This window comes from Geotrypetes seraphini, chromosome 7 (assembly GCF_902459505.1).
Source record: "Geotrypetes seraphini chromosome 7, aGeoSer1.1, whole genome shotgun sequence".
NCBI classification, from domain to species: domain Eukaryota; kingdom Metazoa; phylum Chordata; class Amphibia; order Gymnophiona; family Dermophiidae; genus Geotrypetes; species Geotrypetes seraphini.
In genome coordinates, this window is record NC_047090.1 from 112,521,597 (window position 1) to 112,543,849 (window position 22,253).

Here is a 22,253-nt window from a genome sequence, read left to right on the forward strand (position 1 = left end):
TAACCACGGGAAATAATCCCATGTCATTTTCTAGTGTCTATTTCAGCCTCAGTCCTTCTACACCAGCATTCTTCAAAGCAAAGCTTGCGGGTCAGTGGTTGTGGCCATTCATACTCTGATTCTTATGTGAGCCAAGGATAATGAAGCATTGTGACATCACTGATGTGATTGGCTCTTAGGCACTGGTGGAATGAGGCATTATGACATCACAAAATCTGCGCTGGATACCAGAGACTGCCATTCTGTAGTGTTTATCTCAACCTCAGTCCTTCTACACCGGCATTCTTCAAAGCAAAGCTTGCGGGTCAATGGTTGTGGCCATTCATACTCTGATTCTTCCCTCTCTCTTTAAAGAATGACATGAAGATGGTTTCCCGCGGTTATCCGCGGGGACGGGAACGGTGATGAATTTTGTCACCGTGTCATTCTCTATTGTGGAAGAGGACCCTTCAGAAAAGCTGCAGCTCCTTGGGTCCTTAGAAGGCTTTTGTGCTTGCACTTTTCTATATACATACAAGAGCCCCAAGGCAGCACATTTCTAGTAGAAGACTATTTGTTTATGTAATTCATTTTCTATCCCGTCTTCCCCAAAGAGCTCAGAACGGACTACAGGTTAAACATAGATAATATACAGTTAGCAAGTTACAATTTGCCATAGTTACAGTACAAGTTTGTTTTGTACAACCTGCCTTACTTCCTTCTAACATATGATTATTACAGCTTGTATCGTTCTCCCTAGTGATATTCCCTTAACCCCACACCACTGCATGGTGTCAAAACAAAGCTCTAAAAATTGTAGTTTACTGGTCAGCAAGGTTGTTTTTATTATTTTATTTTGATATATATTCAAATTGAATTCTAAGCAAACATAGGAATAATTTTCAAAAGAAAGAGAAAAAATATATCAAGAATAGAAAACCCCAAAAGAAGGGCTATGCGTAATAGTCCACAGTGGAGGGATACTTTAGATCCCTGATTTAAAGAAATGGTGCCAGACGATGAGAAGAAAAAGAATGGCTGCGTAAGTGGGACTAGTCTTACAATAAAAATAGGAAAGAACTGTAGGGAGACAGACCCTGCAATTTTAGAAGAAACCAATAGGCTCTACTTAGCATTAATGTACCTGACAAAACATTTGCAGGGAACAAAGCCCTGAGTTGTATAACCCCATGCAGGGGGGTGGTCTGCCCCGGGTGCGGTCTTCCTAAGCGTGCAGTACCCCTCCTTCTCTCCTTGCCGTGGGCGCATGCACGCCCCTTGCCTTCCCCCCTGTACCTTTTTTACTTCCTCGGCACGAGATTGCTGCCTGCATCAGCATTGGTGCTCTCTCTGACATCACTTCCGTGACCCGCGCCTAGGAAGTAAGGGCGAGCCGACACCGGCGTAGGCATGCTGCTTATGCCGGAGAAGTTAAAAAGGTACAGGGAAAGGGAAGGGGGAGGGGGCGCATGGCTGGGAAGAGGATGGGGGAGGGGTGACACTGTCCTGGGCGCCACTCACCCTTACTACGCCACTGATTCCATGTCACAAGAGAATAAATTTTCTTCTGATTAGCACTGGAAACATCTGGTTCCATCCTAACTTTCAAATGAAAAGCAGGGAATCATTAATGGTGGATTCTGACAGAAGTTTTCATCATAAAGTCGCAATAATAGTAGCTGGGCCCAGCTTCTCTTTGGAAGACTCCAAAAATCCAGTATGATTCAAGAAGTCCATAGACTCCTGCATAAGGACATCTGTCCTTTATAAAGAATATTACTTTGACAGGTGAAATTTAGGTGTGAGCACTTCGCAGCCATAGAGCTGGTGTGTTTACAACTGGGTGCCAGAAATATACTGTATATGTAGCTTATACATGCATGTGTCTCCCACCATCCTCAGCATAAACTCCGCCTACCTATAAAATATGCACTATGTAAGATAGGCATGTATGTAGTTAACAGAATAGTGCTTAAGTATTTATGCAAATATGGACACGCATACACATGTAAATGTCATTATTCTAATCCTTTCCATGTATAATCATCACATACCATATTTTTTGCTCCATAAGATGCACCTGACCATAAGACGCATATTAGATTTAGAGGAGAAAAACAAGTTAAAAACCCCATTCTTAACCAAATTATCCCTGCCAGGCTCTGCACCCAACCCCACACTCCTTGCCAGGCTCTGCACCCTGTCCCTCCTCTTGTGGTCTAGTGGTAGGCCAGGACAGGGCACAGGGCAGTGCCTAGTGGCTGGCAGGCAGGTAGGTAGGGACAGGGCAGGCCGGGAAGTCTTTCTGTTTCCTGCTCAGTTTTGGAAAATGTCTTTTCATTTTTATTTCCTCTTTTTTAATTTTTATTAAAGCAATTCACATGTCCAGCACAAGGCCTCTTGCCTCAGCTGTACATTTGTTGTAAATTTACTGTAATTCCAGCAGGTACCCTTCCCCGGTACCTTTATGCAGGACCCCCCTCCCCAACCCTTTGGTACCTCCAGCAAATTAAACAGTAAAAAAAGCAGGGACAATGAAAGTTTGACAGCACTCTTACAACAGCCACACAGATGTCCCTTCAGAGCAGGGCAGCCTGGTGTTTAGTGCAGTAGATTAAACCAAGGGACCCAGGTTTTTTTGTGAGCACTCCAGGAACAGAAATACCATATTTTTCACTCCAGTGAGAGGCAGGTGCGAGCCCCAAGTGCGCCTGCCTGGTCCCATGCCGCTGGCCGAATGGTGCCATCAGCTCGGTCCAGTGCTGCATCAGCAGATAGAAGTAAAAGGCAGGCATGAGCCCTGAGCACGCCTGCCTGGTCCCGCGCCACCGCTCAAATGGTGCTGTCAATTCCCACAAGTCTAGTGAGAACCAACGGCACCATTCAGGCAGCAGCGCGGGACCAGGCAAGTACACTCGGGGCTCACACCTGCCTTTCACTTCTGCGGCAGATGGGGGAGCCTGCCAATGCAGCGCTGGACTGAGCTGACTACACCATTCATGCGGTGGCGGCGTGGGACCAGGCAGGCGCGCTCAGGGCTCGCGCCTGCCTCTCACTGCCGCGGTAGATGGGGACTCAGGCGACCGTCCAACAGGGGAGCCTGCTGATGCAGTGCTGGACCGCCAGGATTACATAAAGGTACCGGGGGAGAGGGGGGCGCGGTATTCACTCCATAAGATGCACCCTTATTTCCACTCCTTTTTTGGGGGTGGAAAAAGGGCGTCTTATGGAGCGAGAAATACGATAAATGTTAAGTGTCCAGAATTACTATGTGTCCTTGATCACTACCACAGCACATTCTGTTAGTGACTTTCACAGCTCTGCTATGCTAATGTTGCTTTAGTGGTCATCCCTAAGTGGTTAATCAAATAAATGGCTTCTCTGGTCCAGGAGTTACACTGTCCAAAATCCTGCTGAAACTGTAAGGCCTGTTTTGCAGATTAGTGATTCCCAAATCTGTCCTGAGGGCCCCCCAGCCACTGAGATTTTCAGGATATCTACAAAAAATATGCACGAAAGAGATTTACATAAAATGGAGGCGGCACAAGCAAATCTGCATCATGAATATTCATCATGGATATCATGAAAATCCAATTAGCTGAGGGCGTCCCCAAGGCAGGTTTGGCAGCCACCGGTCTAGACAAGCCCTTTTCTCAGGCTTTTTGCATGTTTGAAACCATTTAATAAGAAAAAAAAAAAATTGAAGTTATAAATAAAATGTGTTTCATTTTGAACAGGAAAATCGCTATTAAAAGGATCAGAAGTGGAAAGCGCTTTGTCCTCCCAACAAGGAGTTTTCACAGGAGGTAGCACGAACACTGAGCTAGCCAGTTCCCAGTCTGGTTGGCTATGGCAGACTGGCTCTAGGTAACACCATTCCTTTCTTCTCATCATTTAATATTAATATGTACAAGGGATCTTCAAAAAGTGTCCGCACTTTTATTTTTTAAACACTAATTATTAAATATCTCAAAAGCAAATTATATCACTTTTCTACATAATCGCCCTGTTTTGCCTGACTGACTAGTCACATGACACTCTATGACATGCCCTCTTGCCACTTCTCCTGCCCCAACCATTTCCTGCGAAAATATGAAAGTGCGGAAACTGTTTGAAGAACTCTTATACATTTACATACTTATGGGTGGGTATTCAAAGTGATTTAACTGGGCAGGTTAGGTTCCTGCCCCATTAAATTAAACTGGCCAACCAGGAGTAGATATTTAGTGACATTTAACCAGACAATCCTGGTGAATATTCACTCTTGACAGCTGTTGCACTCTCCAGTTAGTGCCAGGGTAATCCGGGGAACAGAGCTGAGAGTTATGCAGCCATTGGTGATATTCAGTGCCGATATCCACATACACTAACTAGCTGCGTTGGGTCCACATAAAAAGCAGTGCTAATTGTGCCATTAGCTACATAGCTTCCAGGTGCCACCAGAGACCCGGATAATGGATGCCATTGCCAGATACCCGTGTGGTATAAATACGCAGGAGATGAGTCTCTTTCGACTGAAAGGAAACTCTGGAATATGGGGGCACAGGATGAAGGTAAAAGTGGAGACTCAGAAGTGACTTCAGAAAACAGCCCTAGCCACTTTTGTCTTTCCTCATAGGGAAGTCTTCCCATCCCTTTTATCATTTTTTTTTCTCAAAACAGTTTATTCGGCATGAAATAAAAAGAACATTACAAGCAAATACAGCATTTTCCCCCATTACAGAACACAATAATATCTAACAGATATAACTAAACGAGACCATCAGAGTCCAGGTTTGGGTTCTTGCCCTTCTCTTTACCTTTTATAATTTCGCTATATCTTTTTTGAGATGCAGTGACCAGAATTACACACAATATTCGAGGTGCGGTCGCACCATGGAGTGATAAAAGGGCATTGTAACATTCTCATCTTTGTTTTCCATTCCTTTCTTGATAATTCCTAACATTCTATTTGCTTTCTTAGCTGTCACCGCTCATTAAGGGATGACACCTAGATCCTTTTCCTAGGCGGTAACTTCTAATGTGGAACCTTGCCTTACGTAGCTATAGTTCGGGTCCCTCTTCCTATATGCATCACTTTACACTTGCTCACTTTAAATGTCATCCGCCATCTCTTGCAATTTAACTACTATGAACAACTTTGTGTCATCAGCAAATCTGAGAATCTCGCAAGTTATTCCCATCTCTAGATAAGTTAAAAAGCAGCGGTTCCAGCACAGACTCCTGGGGAACCCCACTATTTAATAATTTCAAAAAATTTCAAAAAATAAATGAATACAGTGACAAGTGTTCAGCTATTACACTTATCTCTGATGAACTAATGCTTACAAAGTTAATTGTTTTAGTAAAGAGGAGAGGCCTCAGATCCCCGTGTGTTGTCAGTAAATTTACTCAACAGCCACACTAGATAGGGAAAAACCCTCATCGGCGCTTTCCCCCTCCTGCCTATTGGTACCACAAAAATGTTCCGAAATATTCTTATATGAGTCATATAAAGAACTTAGGCAGGGAATTCTTGTTGTTCTGTTATTCACTTCCTTCTTGTTTCATCTTTGCTTGGTCTGTGCCCGCCAATGTAAAGCTAGCTGACATTTCGCTGTATAGCTGCGTCAGGGCGGTGAACTCTCGGCGAAATTGTTAACGCTCAGGTCGGCCTGAATATTTCGGAACATTTTTGTGGTGCCAATAGGCAGGAGGGGGAGAGCGCCGATGAGGTTTTTTCCCTATCTAGTGTGGCTGTTGAGTAAATTTACTGACAACACACGGGGATCTGAGGCCTCTCCTCTTTACTAAAGCAATTAACTCAAGTCCCACTCCTCTGTCATGCACAAAAGCTTTTCACCCCCTAAATTATACCTGCATTTTTAAGCATTAAATCATAGCTGCCAAATTCTGGACCATTCTTCAAACTTCGCTAGGTCCGTTTTCATGTTAGCCACCCCATCAGGGGTGTCTAGCCCATTACAGATTTTGGTATCAACCACAAAGAGGCAAACTTTACCAGATAGCCCTTCAGCAATATCGCTTACAAATATATTAAAAAGAAAAGTCCCAAGAACCGAACCTTGCAGCATGCCACTAGCAACATCCTTTTCATCGGAGTGATCCTCATTTACTATCACCCTCTCTTGCCTTCCGCTCAACCTGTTCCTAACCCAGTCCATCACTTTGGGGTCCATACGGAGGATTAGATGCCTGTGTGGATCAGTATCAAAGGCTTTGCTAAAATCTAAATACACCACATCTAGTGCTCTCCCTCTATCCAGCTTTCTAGTCATCTAGTTAAAGAAATTGATGAGATTGGTCTGACAAGACCTGCCTCTAGTGAAACAATGTTGCCTCAGATAATATAGTCCATTGGATTCTAGAAAAGTCATTCTTTTCTGTTTTAACAGCATTTCCATTAATTTACTTACCACAGAAGTCAGACTTGCCAACCTGTAATCAAGTTTCAAGTTTATTCAATTTTTGATGAATCGCCTATTACAGATTCTAGGCGATGTACATATTACTATTTAGATAGAAGAAACTTACAAAATAAATACAAATTTCAAATTTAAAACTATACATACATGAGTTTGAGGAATAGGGATAAAAGTTACAATATTTGGGTATAGTTAAAAAAGGAAAAAACAATAGGAAGGGTATTATAAAACCAAAGCACCATGTAAGAAATAAATTTTAAAATATTTGAAAAAAAACTAGTTTTAAAAATCATAGGCATCTTTAAATAAATAAGTCTTTAAAAGTGTTTTAAATTTTACAATATCTAGTTCCGATCGAATATACTGAGGTAGAGTATTCCACCATTGAGGGCCCATAACTGTAAAAATATCTAATTCCCTACCTCTCCCTTACTTGGACTTTTATGGAGCGGGACCACATTTGCCCTTCTCCAGTCCTCTGGTACCACTCCCATATCTAGAGATGCATTGAAAAGGTCAGTCAGTAGAGCCGCCAGAACTTCCCTAAATTCCTTCAGTACCCTCGGATGTGGAGCCAACTGGCTCCATCACTTTATCCACATGGATGAGTGGTCTAGTGGTTACAGCAGCTGCCTCAGCACCCTCACATTGTGAGTTTGATTCTCACTGCAACTCCTTATGACTTTAAGAAAGTCACTTAACACTTCATTGCCCCATGTAAATTGCTTTGATTGTGTAAATAACACAGGAAAAGCAGTATATCAAGTCCCATCCCATTTACCCTTGAGTTTAGCTAACTCCTCATGAACACAGTTCTGTGAAAATCGCTCAAGGTCTACCATACCTGTGTTCCTATTTGCGTTTGTCTTCTGAAGTCCTGCTCCCGGCCCTTCAGCTGTGAACACAGAATAGAAATATTTGTTGAGCAATACAGCCTTATCTTTATCAGCTTCTACATATTCCTCCCCTTCACCTTTGAGTCTCACAATGCCACTTTTGCACTTCCTTCTAATGTCTTATTCCCCAGTTTTACCATGTTGACTATTTTTCTTTCATTTTTATATTTGCTTTCCTGACTACTCTACCAGCTTCTCAACTTTTCCAGATATTTTTGTCTGTCTTCCTCTTTTTACAATCCTTTGTAGTTTATGAAGGCTAACCTCATTTCCTTTCTTTCTCAGCTACTTCTTTTGAAAACCACAGTGGCTCTAAGTCTAATAGGACTCCATTCCGCATTAGTTCCATTACCAACTGTTAGAACAGTTCTCCCTGTAGAGAATCCAGGATCACCCTACTTCTAGGAGTCCTCAAAATAGGGATACCCCAATCAACATCTGGCATATTAAAATCACCTATTAGTAGTACTTTCCCTTTTACAGCTATAATTTGAATTTCATAAATTAAATCTCTGTCCACTTCTGTCTGTGAAGGCAGTCTGTATATCACAACAATGTACCATATATACTCGAATATAAGTCGATCTGAATATAAGTTGAGACCCCCATTTTCCCCTAAAAAAGAAGGAAAAATGGTTGACTCAAATATAAGATGGGTGGCTTAATATTCAAGTGTCCTGCCCTGCCAGGATCTGCACCCAGCGCCCTCTCCCTCCCTCCCCTGTCAGGATCTGCACCCAGTCCCCTCCCTTCCAAGCACTGCAACCAGCCCCCTTCCCTGTCAGGCTCTACACCCAGCCCCCTCCCTGCCAGGCACTGCACCTAGCCCCCTTCCCTCCCTCCCCTGTCAGGCTCTGCACCCAGCCCCCTCCCTGCCAGGCAATGTACCTAGCCCCCTTCCCTCCCTGCCCTGCCAGGCTCTCTACCCTGTTCCCCCTCCTTCCCAAGCTCTGCACCCTGTTCCCCCTCCTTGCCCTGTCCATTGTACCTTCTCTCTGCTGATATTCTGCATGCCGCCATGCAAATTCTCATGAGAATCGCTGCAGCCATTCAGTAAGCCGCTAAGTGCCAAGCAGCAGCGCGGGAAGTGCGCTCCAGATCATTGCAGTTGAACCTCCAGAACTTGCAGTAGCAACTGGCTCAACAGCAGGACAGGAGCTTGGAAAGTTCGCTCCTGTCAGCTACACCTCTAGACCACCAGGGATTCCAGATACGTGGGTCATACGGAAGGTGTGGTGGCATGCAGGATATCAACAGAGGAGGTACAATTGACAGGGCAGGGAGGGGGAGAGGGTACAGAGCCTAGCAGCCCGGCGAAGGTCTGCAACAAGTTCAGTAGGGGGGCGGGGGGGCACTGGCCTGAAGATAAACCGAGACCCCCATTTTTGGGCCAATTTTTTGACTAAAAAAGTTCAGTTTATATTTAAGTATATATGGTAAGTGCATTTTCCATTCCCTCTTTCCAGGCTGACTCATACTGCCTCTTCCTTACCCTGTAGGTTCTGCTTAATATGTTCTTTAACATATAATGCCACACCCCCTCCTTTTATTCCTACATTCCCTACAGTGACGGAATTCAAGAATGTGTGAGATAAACACAGAGGAAAACTGTATAGAAAAAGTATGGCATTCAATTAAAACAGAACTTAGGCCCTGATTCTGCATAGTGCGTCCTGATTTTAGGCCAGTTGGGAAGCACGTTTTTAAAAAAAAAAAGCTCCTCAAGCAGGCTGCCTATATTGAAGGCACCTCTGGGAGCCTAGGGAGGCCTTGGGCAAACCTAGGCAGCCCTACGCGTCTTCCTAGTAGAGGAAGAAACGCTGGCCTACATTGTTAGTCAGGGGTCCCCAAAGTCCCTCCTTGAGGGCCGAATCCAGTCGGGTTTTCAGAATTTCCCCAATGAATATGCATGAGATCTATGTGCATGCACTGCTTTCAATGCATATTCATTGGGGAAATCCTGAAAACCCGACTGGATTCGGCCCTCAAGGAGGGACTTTGGGGACCCCTGTTGGAAGTAGTTGCAGTGAGACCCGAATACCTGCAACAAGCCTTTTTGTTGTCTTAAATTTATCCAGACACTTACCTGGTTAGTGGACTGAAATTTTCCACTAGCTGGCTAAATCCTGGGCCTGCCCTATCTCTGCCCCTAGATCGATTGAGCACTAACTGGATAGTACCACAGTAGTTACAGCATATATTCACTGGCACTAGCTGGTTGAATGCCACTTAATATATGCTCTGGGGCCTCCCAGTGGGATTTAACTATATAGAAACCTTTCTACCTTGTTAAATTCTTTTGAATATCTACCCCTGTAAGTATACTTTTCTATTTCTCATTTGTTTTGTGTTTACAGATTTAGAACAAATACAAGTGATCCTATAATAATGGATGCAAATCTTGGACAGAGGGTACAGTTGTCCTGCCGAATGGGTCTAACCCCCAGTGTCAACTTCCAGTGGCAGAAAGATGGGAAGCCACTGTACTCACCCAGGTGAGCAGGAAGTCTGTTGGAAAAGCTGAACTTCAGAATCTATGGGTGTATTTCCACCTCCCAATGAACAAACTTAGATGAATAAATAACTCACTCTCATCTGGTACAACCCTTCAGAAAGTGCTAAGAAAACATCTGTGAACCCCCAAGAAAAAGAATGAGTTACAAGTTTTTACTATGATGCGCTGTTTAATTGAAACCAGTCTTTTTTATGCAGTAGATGAGTCAAGTCTGTATTTCATGAGAAAATTAATGTACTAAGTAGATACAATAAGAGTTGAATGGTGTTTAATGGTTTGGAATAGTAATGATACAGCTTTGCACACTTCAGTTGGCACAGGTCCCCAAATCATGGTTCTCTGTCCTGGGAGGTTTAGCCCAAGGAAAATTCTAGAAGCCTGCAGTACACAAGGGCAGCCCCCAGTTATATTAGGCTCCCCAAGTCATGCTCTATCTCTGGCCCTATTCAAATTGAGCCTTGAAACCCACCTTTTCTGAGGCACTTTTATTCTCCTGTTTATATCCATGTTGTTTTTAATCATTTCACATATTAAATGAAACTTTCAAATCTCTTATTCAGGTACTCAAGCATTTTCCTTATCTGTCCTGGCGGGCTCACAATTTATCTAATGTACCTGGGGCAGTGGAAGATTATGTGACTTGCCCAGCAGACAGTACTTATTGCAGACTTTTACACCCCTTTTTAATTCAGAACCAGTGTGTAAAATAGTATCCTTTCCTTCAGGAAGGGGGATAGGATTTGATATTTTGCCTTTCTGTGATTACAATCAAAGTGGTTTATACAGTATATTATATACAGGTACTTAATTTTGTATCTGAGACAATGAAGGGTTAAGCTACTTACCCAGAGTCAGCCCACTGCACTAACCATTAGGCTACTCCTCCATTACATTTCCAACCACTGTGGTAAGGCTTACTGGCCTGTAGTTTCCCACCTCTTCTCTGCTATCACCATTGTAATGAGAAACATAGAAAGAAACATAGAAAAAGAAAGATGAGGGCAGAAAAGGGCCATAGCCCATCAAGAAAGGGCCATAGCCACATCAACTCGTCCCCATTACCATAGAACCTCTCCCAGTTCCAAGGATTTATTTAACAAATCTTTAAGAGGACCCGCCAGAATCTCTCTGAGCTCTCTCAATATCCTATAGCTTTGCCCCTTTTCCATTTCTCAAAGTGCTTGATATAGTTATAGAAGATGACTGGACAGAGGCACGCTCTGCTCTTTAGTTTGGATCTGATCATGTAATTCATCATGTATACTCAAAGCTAAATGTGGTACAAAAAAAAAAGACTTTGCCCCTATCTGCCATTTAAATTGTTCAGATCAGTTGTTTGTTCCTTAATTATTAGTTCCATTGACTATTGTAACACTCTATAGCAGTGTCTCTCAAACTGCGTGCCATAGATAGTGATGGGCTCTGAAGAGATTCCAGGTTTGCCATGAGAGATTCCAGAATTTTACTTTATTTTTATAAATTCTCTTCATAAGTATACACTAAATGACATGTATGTCGCATACACAAGAGTCTGTCAATGTTATGAGCTTCTATGTGCATAAGGATATAACACCTAGACAAGAATCATTCTTTGATGTGATTGGTCTTTGAAAACTAACGGCAAGTAATTTTAGTTTTAGTTTTTATACAGTGGTTACCCTAACGTTTGTATCTTCTTATCTTTGCAAACTTGGATTTTCAGCTCCAACGGACTGGTGGTCCCCCAGGATAGGTTGGAGAACCATGGCTCTGTACCAGACATAATGAGAAAGCCTTTGCTTTCTGCTAACATATCTGCAACAGTATAGATTTGGGATAAATAAATTAGAAAAAAATTAGGAAATCTGTTTATCAAATCAACTTTTAGACCTTTGTTTGATTTTGAAATAGAGTTGAACATCACCAAACAAAAAATGTCATAAAGTGCATGTAGAAAATATATTTTCCCTCAATTATTCCATACAATGAAAAACAGTATCTTGAAGTAATGGACAATTGGCCACATATAGTAAAGAAACTCTTGTCTTGTGGCTACAGATATAGACAACAAGCAGATGGTTCACTTGTGATCAACCGTGTCATTTCGGAAGATGCTGGTCTATATAGGTGTAGTATTTCTAATAGAAGGGACACCAATTTCCAGACATTCCAGTTGAGAATTCAAGGTAAAATATTTGAAGGTTGATTTTCTTACCTGTTTTTTGTGCTTACTACATGTGGAAAGGCCTATAGGAGTCCAAAATTGTTTAAAGTAGAGCATACAAGCTTGAAACCTTTTTTTTTTTGCAGAAATTTATAACCCACCAATCTGGAAGAGCTTCCTTCTCTGGCTCTTTAACTCTTTTACCATTCTCACCCTAGGGCCTCGTAATGCCTTCTAACTATCTAGAGTGGATATCTCCATTTAATATGCATGGGGCTACTATATCATGAAAGACTACAGGGTTCCATGTGGGTCATAGTACAAGATGTGTGTAAAAGCACCAGATGGTGGAGTGTACCTGTGCTGGTTGATTTGAACATTCCTTACCATGATGTGAAAATGCAGAATCCATAGTGATAACCCTGATTTGCCACACAAGGGACAACTCTGTACTTTTTCATGATTAGATCATAATGGTTGTGAGGGAGCTCCTGTGTAGATTTAATTTTTAGAGGGTACTTCTCCCATATATGGAATACTCTCACAGTACAATGGTTCTCAACATTGGCCCAAGTAGCTCTCAAACAGATCCGATTTAGTATCCACAATTACTATTTATGGAGTATACTAAATAGTTAGTCTAAACATAGAAATATGATGGCAGTTAAAAGTCAAATGGCCAATCCAGTCTGGCTATCTGTAGCATCCACTATCTCATCTCCCTAAGAAATCCCACGTACTTATCCTATGTTTTCTTGAATTCAGACATAATCTTTGTCTTTGCCACCTCTACTGGGAGACTATTCAACACATCTACACCCTTTCTGTAATAAATAAATAAAGTAATTCCTTAGATTACTCCTGAGCAGTGGCATAGTAAGGGGAGGGGTGCTGGTCCACCCCGGGCACCGGTCCACCCCAGGCACCTTCTTGGTAATGATCCTGGTGTGCGCAGCAACCCCCAACCTGCTGTCATGCCTGCATCGGCTCTTATTCTGACATCACTTCCTGGACTTGCACCTAGGAAGTGACATCAGAGTGAAAGACCATGCAGGCTTGACAGCAGGTTGGGAGTTGCTGCTCGTGCCAGGAACATTACAGAGGTACGGGGGAAGGGAAGTAGCACATGCGGCAGTGGAAGGGGGGGAAGGAGTGTGTAGGTGTAGTGGGGGTGGAGAAGAGGGCAGGGGAGGAAGGGCACCACCGCCTCAGGCACCCTTGCTACACCACTGCTCCTTGGATTTTCGCAACAAAGGTTATATGCATATGTTGAAAACCAGAGCTCTTTGGGATCTGTTAGAATTAGGGATGCCTTTTAACAATTTTGGATGTACACAAATAACTACCATCTCTGTAAGTGAGCTAAATAGAATGATTTCCAGAAACTGGAGATATGTTTCTATGAAATAATAACATGCTATGTATGTGTGTGTAGATGCATTGGAAATCACTGGCCCACCATCCAGTATTACCGTTGCTGTAGGAGAAAATGCCCAGCTGCAATGTATCGTGACAGGTACCCATGCCAGCGTGAAATGGTCAAGGTACATAATTCAATAACTGAGATAATTTATTTAATTATTATTTTTTCTTTTAAATTGTGCTGTCTCAACTTGTTAGGGTCTATACCTTTCATCTTAACAACCTTTTTCTTCAGATAAGCACATTGGACTTTATTAACTCCCTCCTTTACAAAGCCGCACTACTGTTTTGAGCACCAGCCGCTGCGGTAACAGCTCTGACACTCATAGAATTCCTGTTACCGCTGCTAAAAACGCTAGTGTGGTTTTGTAATTGAGGGGGTAAATTCTTTATAGTTTTTACCACCTGTCTCCTCTAGAGGGAAGCACTGAACACTTTTCAAGCCCTAGACTCTCCCTTTAGTCACAGAGGGGTGTTTAAAGCCTCCACTTACCCTTTTGTGCTGTGCTTGGAAAAGGCTCTCTCAGTGCTCCCCAGTGTTACTTTTTTTCTTCTAATTTGTCAATATACTTAGAAAGAAATAATTTAAAATATTGCTAAATTATACCTTTGCTTGTATCTTATTTTGATCTTGCATGCTAATACACACTTTTGAAAAATGTTTGTATTACTGTCATATTATAGTGCAGTGTTATGGGGACAAATGGGTAGTAATTGCTTATTTACTAAAGCACTAGGGGTCAATCTATGAAACTAAATACTAATGGATTGGAAATTAAGTCTAGAAAATATGGACCTATTCATCAAGAAAAGCTGAGCTCATAAATTAAGCTCTTAAGTGTAGCTGAAAGAAGGACACAAATTTATGATTGTAAGCTGAAAATTCATTTTAACTTATGAGCTTAAAAGTTATGCTTATGGATTGAAGCCTTTGATGTAAATTATTTAGTCAAGAAAGTCTATTTAGATGGGAAATTCGTATCCACAGAAATTATGAAAGGTTGGTCAATGTTGAGACCTCCTTGTAATTTTCCCAACTATTCTTATTTATATATAGTATCTTTTAACAGACCCTCAGAAATGCCACCAGCCACTCAAATGCATATCATAGTGTAAATAAAAATAGTTGGGAAAATTACAAGGAGGTCTCAACATTGACCAACCTTTCATAATTTCTATGGATTGAAGCCTGCCATTCATTTGTTTAGATTTATGTGAGCCTAGCCAGTAGGATTTAGGGAATGGAAAAGAAATGAGTAGCTTAGTACTAGGCCCTAACGCTAAAAATCAGTGCAAAGCTACTCACATCTTTTCCTGGCTATTTCCCGCTGAATATTGGCAGATAGCTGGCCAAGTCTCACTGAATATCGGGGGAGATGACGTTTAAGAAAGAACGCTTCACCATGGTTCCTAGCAATTGGATCATTGCTGCAGCTGCCAGGGTAGGAAAAGTGTAAGGTATATGAAGATTGATTTAAAAAAAAAAATCTCTCAGTACCTGTAAATAAAGGCTCGTGAATTGCCAGGCTCCCTCCAAAAAATAAACCCTCCACTGCACTACCAAACAGTGATATATGGTAAATGTCATATGAAGCCTGGTGTGAAATGATTGCTAATTTCAAATGCTTTATCTGTAAGATCATGTTGCCAGCCAGTAGTAGCATTGCCTTAAGTGAATCACCAGGGTACTGCCTTCACAAGATGTGCATCTTTGACCTGAGATAGAGCATAAGATCATTTGTGTCCCGTTTGCTTTTTAGTTGTGGATTCGTCTTTTAGGAGTAACAATGGGGTCAGGTTTTCATGATATTCATAATGCAGTGCTTCTCAACCCAGCCAGTTGGAGTTTCAGAATATTTACAATGAATATGCATTAGAGAGATTTACATGTCATTGTCGATATCCTGAAAACTCAACTGGCTGGATGTGTCTGGGGGTTACCAGATTTTCCGATGTAGAAATTTGGATACATGGTCCTGTCCCATTCCACTCCCAGCCCCTCCTTGTTCTGCCTCCAGCCCCACCCCCACAAAGCCTTGTCTTTCTTCTCTAACCTCCTGGCCGCATCTTGAGGGTCTCTAAGCATGCTCAAAGGCCCTCTAGACACTGCTGGAGGTTAGAGCTTTCCAAAAACTAGACAAAACTACCAGGTTTTTGGAAAGTCCATATCGGCATCCAGCCAATCCTCTGAAAAGAGGACATGTCCGGGTTTTTCCTGGACATCTGGTAACCCTAGGTGTGTCCCAGGGACTGGGTTGAGAAGCACTGTCTTAATGAATATGCATGGAAGAAATTGCCCCCATTGTATGCACATTTTCTACTGAATATTCATTAGGGGTACCCTGAAAACATAACCAGTTGACAGCCATAGAGAACGAGGAAAGAAAGTCACTACTTTATGGACTACTATACTGTACACACACAGTTCTGTATAGTTGCACACTGTGACACTCATATTCCGTAAGAGCCACTATACTCACATTACCCCTCTCCTAAAGACATTTCACTGGCTTCCCATCCATTTCCAAATGCAATTCAAACTCCTCTTACTGACCTACAAATGCGTTCACTCGGCTTCCCCCCACTATCTCTCCTCACTTATCTCCCCTTATGTTCTCCCCCCCCCCTGCGAGCTCCGCTCAGCTTGTAAGCCCCTCCTATTTGTGCCATTCTCCTCCTCTGCCAACTCTAGACTCGGTCCCTTCTATCTTGCTGCGCCTTATACTTAGAACAAACCACCCGAATCCCTTCGGCGGGCTCCATCTCTGGCAGTCTTCAAGTCCAAGTTAAAAGCCCACCTCTTTGAAACTGCTTTCAACTCCTAACTCCTCTCACCTTGGGTTCTACATTTCCAGCCCTATATGTCATGTCTGTCTGTCCAAGTTAGATTGTAAGCTCTTCTGAGCAGGGACCCCTATTAAATGTCAAATATACAGTGCTGTAGAAGTGATAAATAGTAGTAGTAATAGTAAATGCATTGACTATTAAACAGCAGTCAACTAATCATCCAGTCCCTCCATGCCTTGTGATTTTTTTTTTCCCCTTTGCTGAAGGAATGGGGTTCCAGTGCAAGCAGATGGTCATCACATTCATGTCTCCAGAGATGGCAGCCTGATTTTGTATAATACTCAGCCAGCTGACGAGGGCTCTTATACCTGCAATGCCTATACTGGCTCCCATTCAGTCAGTGCTAGTGCAGAGGTCAAAGTGATTAAAGAGAGGCCAGCAGGTGAGTGCCTAATTACACGGTTGTTCTTTTTTTCATTCTCCCTTCCATCTTCCAGCTTCATTCTATTTTGTACAACAGTGACACAGTGCACAGATTTCAGTCTTTGTCATCAGAGGTGGGTAAACTTCAGCCCACAGACCAAATCTGGTTGTCCTCTGGCTTTTTTTAGATGACTTCCAGCCCACGGTAGTGAACACTTCTATCCTGGGGGTGGGAGGGTGCTGCAGTTAACACTGGAGCTCTGCATACCAAGTGAATAGAAGTAGTAGGAGCAGGTCCAGCCCAAGAGATTATGGCATCCCCAGCCCATGCCCCTCCCCCCCAACTTGGCCACTTCCCTCTTCTAAAACTACTGTCCAGACCTTGCAGGACGCGGCTTTATAGGCCAATGTCAGAGAAGGAAGGAGGGAAGCAAATTCAGATCCGCAGGAATCCTTCACCATGTGATAATTTGTGAAACAGTGTTACTATTTTTCTTCTCCTCAACTCAGTCCTGAGTTTCGCCAAACATGGCTTCTTCAGGAGGAGTAATAATTTAACTGGTATGCCGAGGAGCTCTGAGCATTTGAAATGAGTATAAATTGTGGGGCTTGAATAAAAGAAAACATCATTTATGAGATAAGTGCCTCTCTAACCTATTAAAAGTTAGTCTGTTAAGAAGTGTTATTATCAAAAATGGATTATTGATATTATCAGTTTATGGTTGGTGAATACTAAGGGACTTAAAAGTGCAATGAATGTCCCTAATAATCTTTGTATGGCTCCAATGTGGGAGAGTGGGTACTGAACACTTTTATCAGAATTTAAGTTAACATTTTATGAAATTGGTTTAAAAAAAAACCTGGTGATTGGATGATTAGTGATTTTAACAAGCCTTAAATGAATCACCAGGGTATTGCCATTGCCAAACTACTGATTAATGTCTCATCTTATGAACACCTCCTCTTTGCTTGGAAAAAAACCCTTTATTTTTTGTTGTCTTTCTGTTTTTGTCTGGATGATGCAAAGGCCATTGGTCCTTTTTACCCACAAGCTTTGTCCCAGTTTTTTAAGAGAAAATATAAACATATTGAAAATTGCCCTGGAAAATGGACTGCTACAGATCTGCCTCTTCCTTTCCTTTGGCTACTCCTCCCTTTTATAAAGAGCATGTATAGGTTTGACAGTAAAAAGTCCCCAAGACTGTCTACTTTATACCTTCCTAAAAGTGTGTGTGGTATTATTTCTACACAGACATAACATAAGAATTGCCGCTGCTGGGTCAGACCAGGGTCCATCGTGCCCAGCAGTCCACTCCTGTTGCGGCCCTTAGGTCAAGGACCAGAGCCCTAACTGAGTCTGGCCTTACCTGCGTACGTTCTGGTCTAGCAGACTTTGAACCCAGGTGAATGGTTTTTGAAAACTGTCCCGCCAGTCCCAGAACTTCCTGGAATTAGAATTATAAAAATAGCTTAGAGCTTGCTAGGTGAATGCAGAAGGAAGTAGCACCATTATATTATTGCCCTTTTAAAGTTGGCTGAATTTCAGTGGTATTATCGTTGGTATAAATTTTTCCTAAAAAGACACTGCATCATTCTCTTCTGAAATCAAAATATCCGTTGGAATTTGAAAGAGCGCACAGAATTCCAACAAAGAAGGGCAGCAACAGCAGTTACTCAGGTCCCATATGCGGTACCTTATTGCATGTTAAGCCCCCGTTAGATCGTTATAAAAGCCGGCTTTTATTGATAATGACAGGGATAGCCATCCAAATGATAACGAGAAATTGGAAGAGTTCTGACAGTCTCAGCTTCCCTTTCTTTTGGGCAAGTTTATGCTCTATGTATAAATGTGAAAAGATGAATGCAGAATTATTAGGGAAGAATAAGGTATTTAAATTAGTGTGGGGCCCGTTAGCAGCTTTTGTTGTATCTATTTAAGTTATATCTCTTTTCAAGTTAAGTTAGGTTTGGTTCCATACACATCTGGGGAGGGAGGGGGGTATTTCATAGCAATGTATTGAAATATGTCTATATTTCGGATTTGTAAAGGGTTGGGGGAATAATGATGATCTTTTAAAATTTGTTGTTCAAAGGTGTGTTTTTATGGTTGATATCTTTCAAATGTATACATTTGTATTGCACTGTTCATATTGGAAAAGAATAAAAAATTTACCAGAAAAAAAAAAATAATAATAAAGTTGGCTGAATTTTCCTACATCTTGAACTTTTTTCCCCTCTTGCCTTTCTCTCGGTTCCAGATCCATCCCTTCCACTGGAGGACCCAGACAGAGACTGTATTGACCAACCCGACCTTGCCAACTGTGACCTGATTGTCCATGCCCAACTCTGTTCAAATGAGTACTACTCCAGTTTCTGCTGTGCCAGCTGCTCCCGGCATTAGCCCAGTGGCATCCATCATCAGGGATGAGAGAGACTCTTCCCTCTGTCACACACCATCTCTGTAAGGAGTGTGTGGTTTTTGCTCAGGACTGGATGATTGTACAAAGTAAATGAAATATTCTAGAAAACATAACTGGGTGATAGAGTAGCACCTTCTGTGCTCTCTGTTCATCACAGCCATAGTAGGAGCACTGTTTCAGTGATTTGCTGTTCTAAGGTCTTTGTGCCCAAGCACACTGGATTTTCTTCTGTCCATTGTAATAGGCATGCTGCTCACTGTTATACACCGACAGGCTCCATAAGAAGACTTCTACAACAGCCAGAAGATAAACCACCCATACTTATACTACTTAGTATGGAGCCAGAACATTTGTACCACTGCCTTACCTGATCAGGATCAACAAATAGTTAAATGATTATAAAATTAATAACAGCTCTTAACTTTGATTATTGCCTTAAATCCAATTATCAAGATACAATTTATTTCAGATCTCAGTCCTATCATGAAGGCAAGGCCGATCATGTGCTATGACAGGACCACCGAGCAAAAAAAATATAGCGTGGTAGAACTGATCTATCAAACAGTTTAGTAAAATATTTTCTAGGCAGTGAGCAGTGGTGGCGTGAGGCGAGTGGCATCCACTTTGATCTATAGATCCATATCATTGCCATACTGGGAAAGACCAAAGGTCCATCAAGCCCAGTATCCTGTTTCCAACAGTGGGCAACCCAGGTCCCAAGTATCTAGCTAGATCCCAAGTAGTAAAACAGAATATCTGCCTGCTGTCCTGGATAACACCAGGAAATTCACTGCTTATTCCTAGGATAAGCAGCATAAAATCTAACATGTGGGTGACATTGTCCACCTAGTCTGGTACGGACAGTGTTAAAGCATTCTGTCCCTTTAAAAATTTTTCAAAAGTCTCGACACTGCCTGTACTATGGTGGTGCCTTTCCACCTGATGTTGGTTGACAGAACCTTTGGTTCAGTAAAAAAAACAAAAAACTAAGAAGCCAATTAGGGGAGGTGGGAGGATTGTGAGAATATCTGCCTGCTGTCCCTGGAAAACATCTGTTACAGATAACTGTGCTTTATCCCAGGACAAGCAGGCAGTATATTCTCACATGTGGGACTCCCTAGCTAGAATCATAAGAGTTTGAGGGTAAGTTGGTTTTAGGTAGAAAATACATTTTGCAGAACTGCTTTGCCAAACTATCCCAGCTGGAATAAATCTCCAAACAGTAGTGAGATGTGAATGTATGAACTGAGGTCCAAGAGGCTGCTTTACAGATGTCCGACCCCCCCACCCTCCCCCCGGTTCCTTCATAACCCCTCTTGCCGTGTGCACACCTCTTCCTTTCCCCCGTACCTTTTTAATTTTTCAGACGGGAGAATCATCATGAACTTGTTGCCTGAGTCATATCAGCTATCCCTCTGACGCCACTTCCTAGGTGTGGAGCCTGGAAGTGACACCAACACGGGCAGCAAATTCATAATGCTGTTTGCGCAAGAAAAATTAAAAAGGTATGAAAGGAGGGAAGGGGCACGCAGCAAGGGGGAGTGGCAGAGAGGAGAATAGGTACCAGCGCCCCAACCAAGACCACACCCAGGGTGGACCAGCCCCCCTCCTCCTCCGCCACTGGGAATGAGAATCAGTGGGATGTTAGGTTGATCTAAAATACAAGTTATGATCACCCTATTATGATTTAGAGTAGGGGGTTCTCATGAATATCCATGAGAAAAATTTGCATACTTTACCTCCACTACATGTAGATCTCTCATGAATATTCATTTGGGTATCCTGAAAATCTGACAGGTTATGTGTGTCCTGAGGGGGTTGAGAACCACTAAGAGAGAGAAGAAGGAGTAGAAAATGTTCACAGTTCATGACAAGCCTGCATGTAGATGGCATTATGAAACACACTTCGCTTTGGGCATAAATACACAAACACTGGTTCTGTCAAATAATAAAAGAACAAGAGGGCATCCGGAAAAGTTGAAAGCGGACAGATTCATAACAAATGCTAGGAAGTTCTTCTTTACCCAACGCATGGTGGACACCTGGAATGCGCTTCCAGAGAATGTAATAGGGCAGAGTACGGTACTGGGATTTAAGAAAGGATTGGACAGTTTCCTGCTGGAAAAGAGGATAGAAGGGTATAAATAGAGGATTTCTGCACAGGTCCTGGACCTGTTGGGCCGCCACGTGAGCGGACTGCTGGGCATGATGGACCTCAGGTCTGACCCAGCAGAGGCATTGCTTATGTTCTTATGTGGTAAATCTCTGCGTAAACTTAAAATTCTGTGTTCATGCATAAGTCTTTTCCAAGGTCACACAGCCACAAAGTTACTCATGCTGGAATGGAGGAATAGTCTAAAGGTTAGAGCCATGGACAACCGGGGAAGCCTGGTTCAGATCCCACTGACACTTCTTGTGATCTTGGGTACATCACGTAACCCTCCTTTGCCTCGGGTACACAGATTATAAGCTCTCTGAGGACAAGAAAATACATAGTCTGTGACACCATGGCAGTATGAAACCACAGGTCAGAAGAGGGAGGTGTAGAGACTCAAAAGACCTCCAGTCGATGTTAAAATTATATGAAGGAGGAGTCTAATTCACAAAAAATTAGATGACTCCTTCATACAATTTTACCATCAGCTGGAGGTCTTTTGAGTTTCTACACCTCACTCTTCTGACCTGTGGTTTCACACAACTGCTCTGTAATATCGCAAGAAAAAAAATGAGACTGACGTGGAATCCAAAATGTTTCACACTTGTCTCTCAAATGGAAGTCTTGTAAAATTTACTTGTAGCTCAGCACATTGCATTTGCCTTTCTCCCACACTATCTCCCCAAAAGAAGGCTGCGCTCTGAACCGTCTCTCTGCAGCTGATGCATTACCAGGACAACTTTTTTTTGTCCTCAATTGTCTCATCTAACCTTGCAGCTTGATGATTTCCACACTAAAGAATGAGGATAGCACCATGGAGAGAGGAAAAAATACCATATGAAGTTAAAGGTATCTTTTTATAGTATATGTATATGTCTTATATACCTGTATCTGTAATTTGAAAGAGCTGAATTAAAGATACAGACAACTATGTATGTGTATGAAATATTTCTTTTTAAAGAATAGATGCAATTGATAAATTCAAGCTCTCATGGATAATTCAAGTTTTGTCAGCTCTTCTAGAGCTCTTCCCAGTCTTATTTCACACTTGAATTGACACATAATGGCTATAAAATGCCTGCTACAGA

General features: G+C 42.3%; 1 protein-coding gene across 3 annotated transcripts in view; it reads left to right on the forward strand.

The window, feature by feature from the left end:
* PAPLN (papilin, proteoglycan like sulfated glycoprotein) overlaps positions 1-20,791 on the forward strand; it is a 138,880-nt gene extending 118,089 nt beyond the window's left edge. For all 3 annotated transcript variants that reach the window (XM_033951382.1, XM_033951384.1, XM_033951383.1), the window contains 6 exons: positions 3,717-3,846; positions 9,658-9,795; positions 11,853-11,980; positions 13,394-13,502; positions 16,434-16,609; positions 18,849-20,791. In XM_033951382.1, coding sequence (XP_033807273.1) covers positions 3,717-3,846; positions 9,658-9,795; positions 11,853-11,980; positions 13,394-13,502; positions 16,434-16,609; positions 18,849-18,991 — 824 coding nt within the window. In that variant the 3' untranslated portion in view covers positions 18,992-20,791. The remainder of the gene's footprint in view (positions 1-3,716; positions 3,847-9,657; positions 9,796-11,852; positions 11,981-13,393; positions 13,503-16,433; positions 16,610-18,848) is intronic.
* The last annotated feature ends 1,462 nt before the right edge of the window (positions 20,792-22,253 follow it).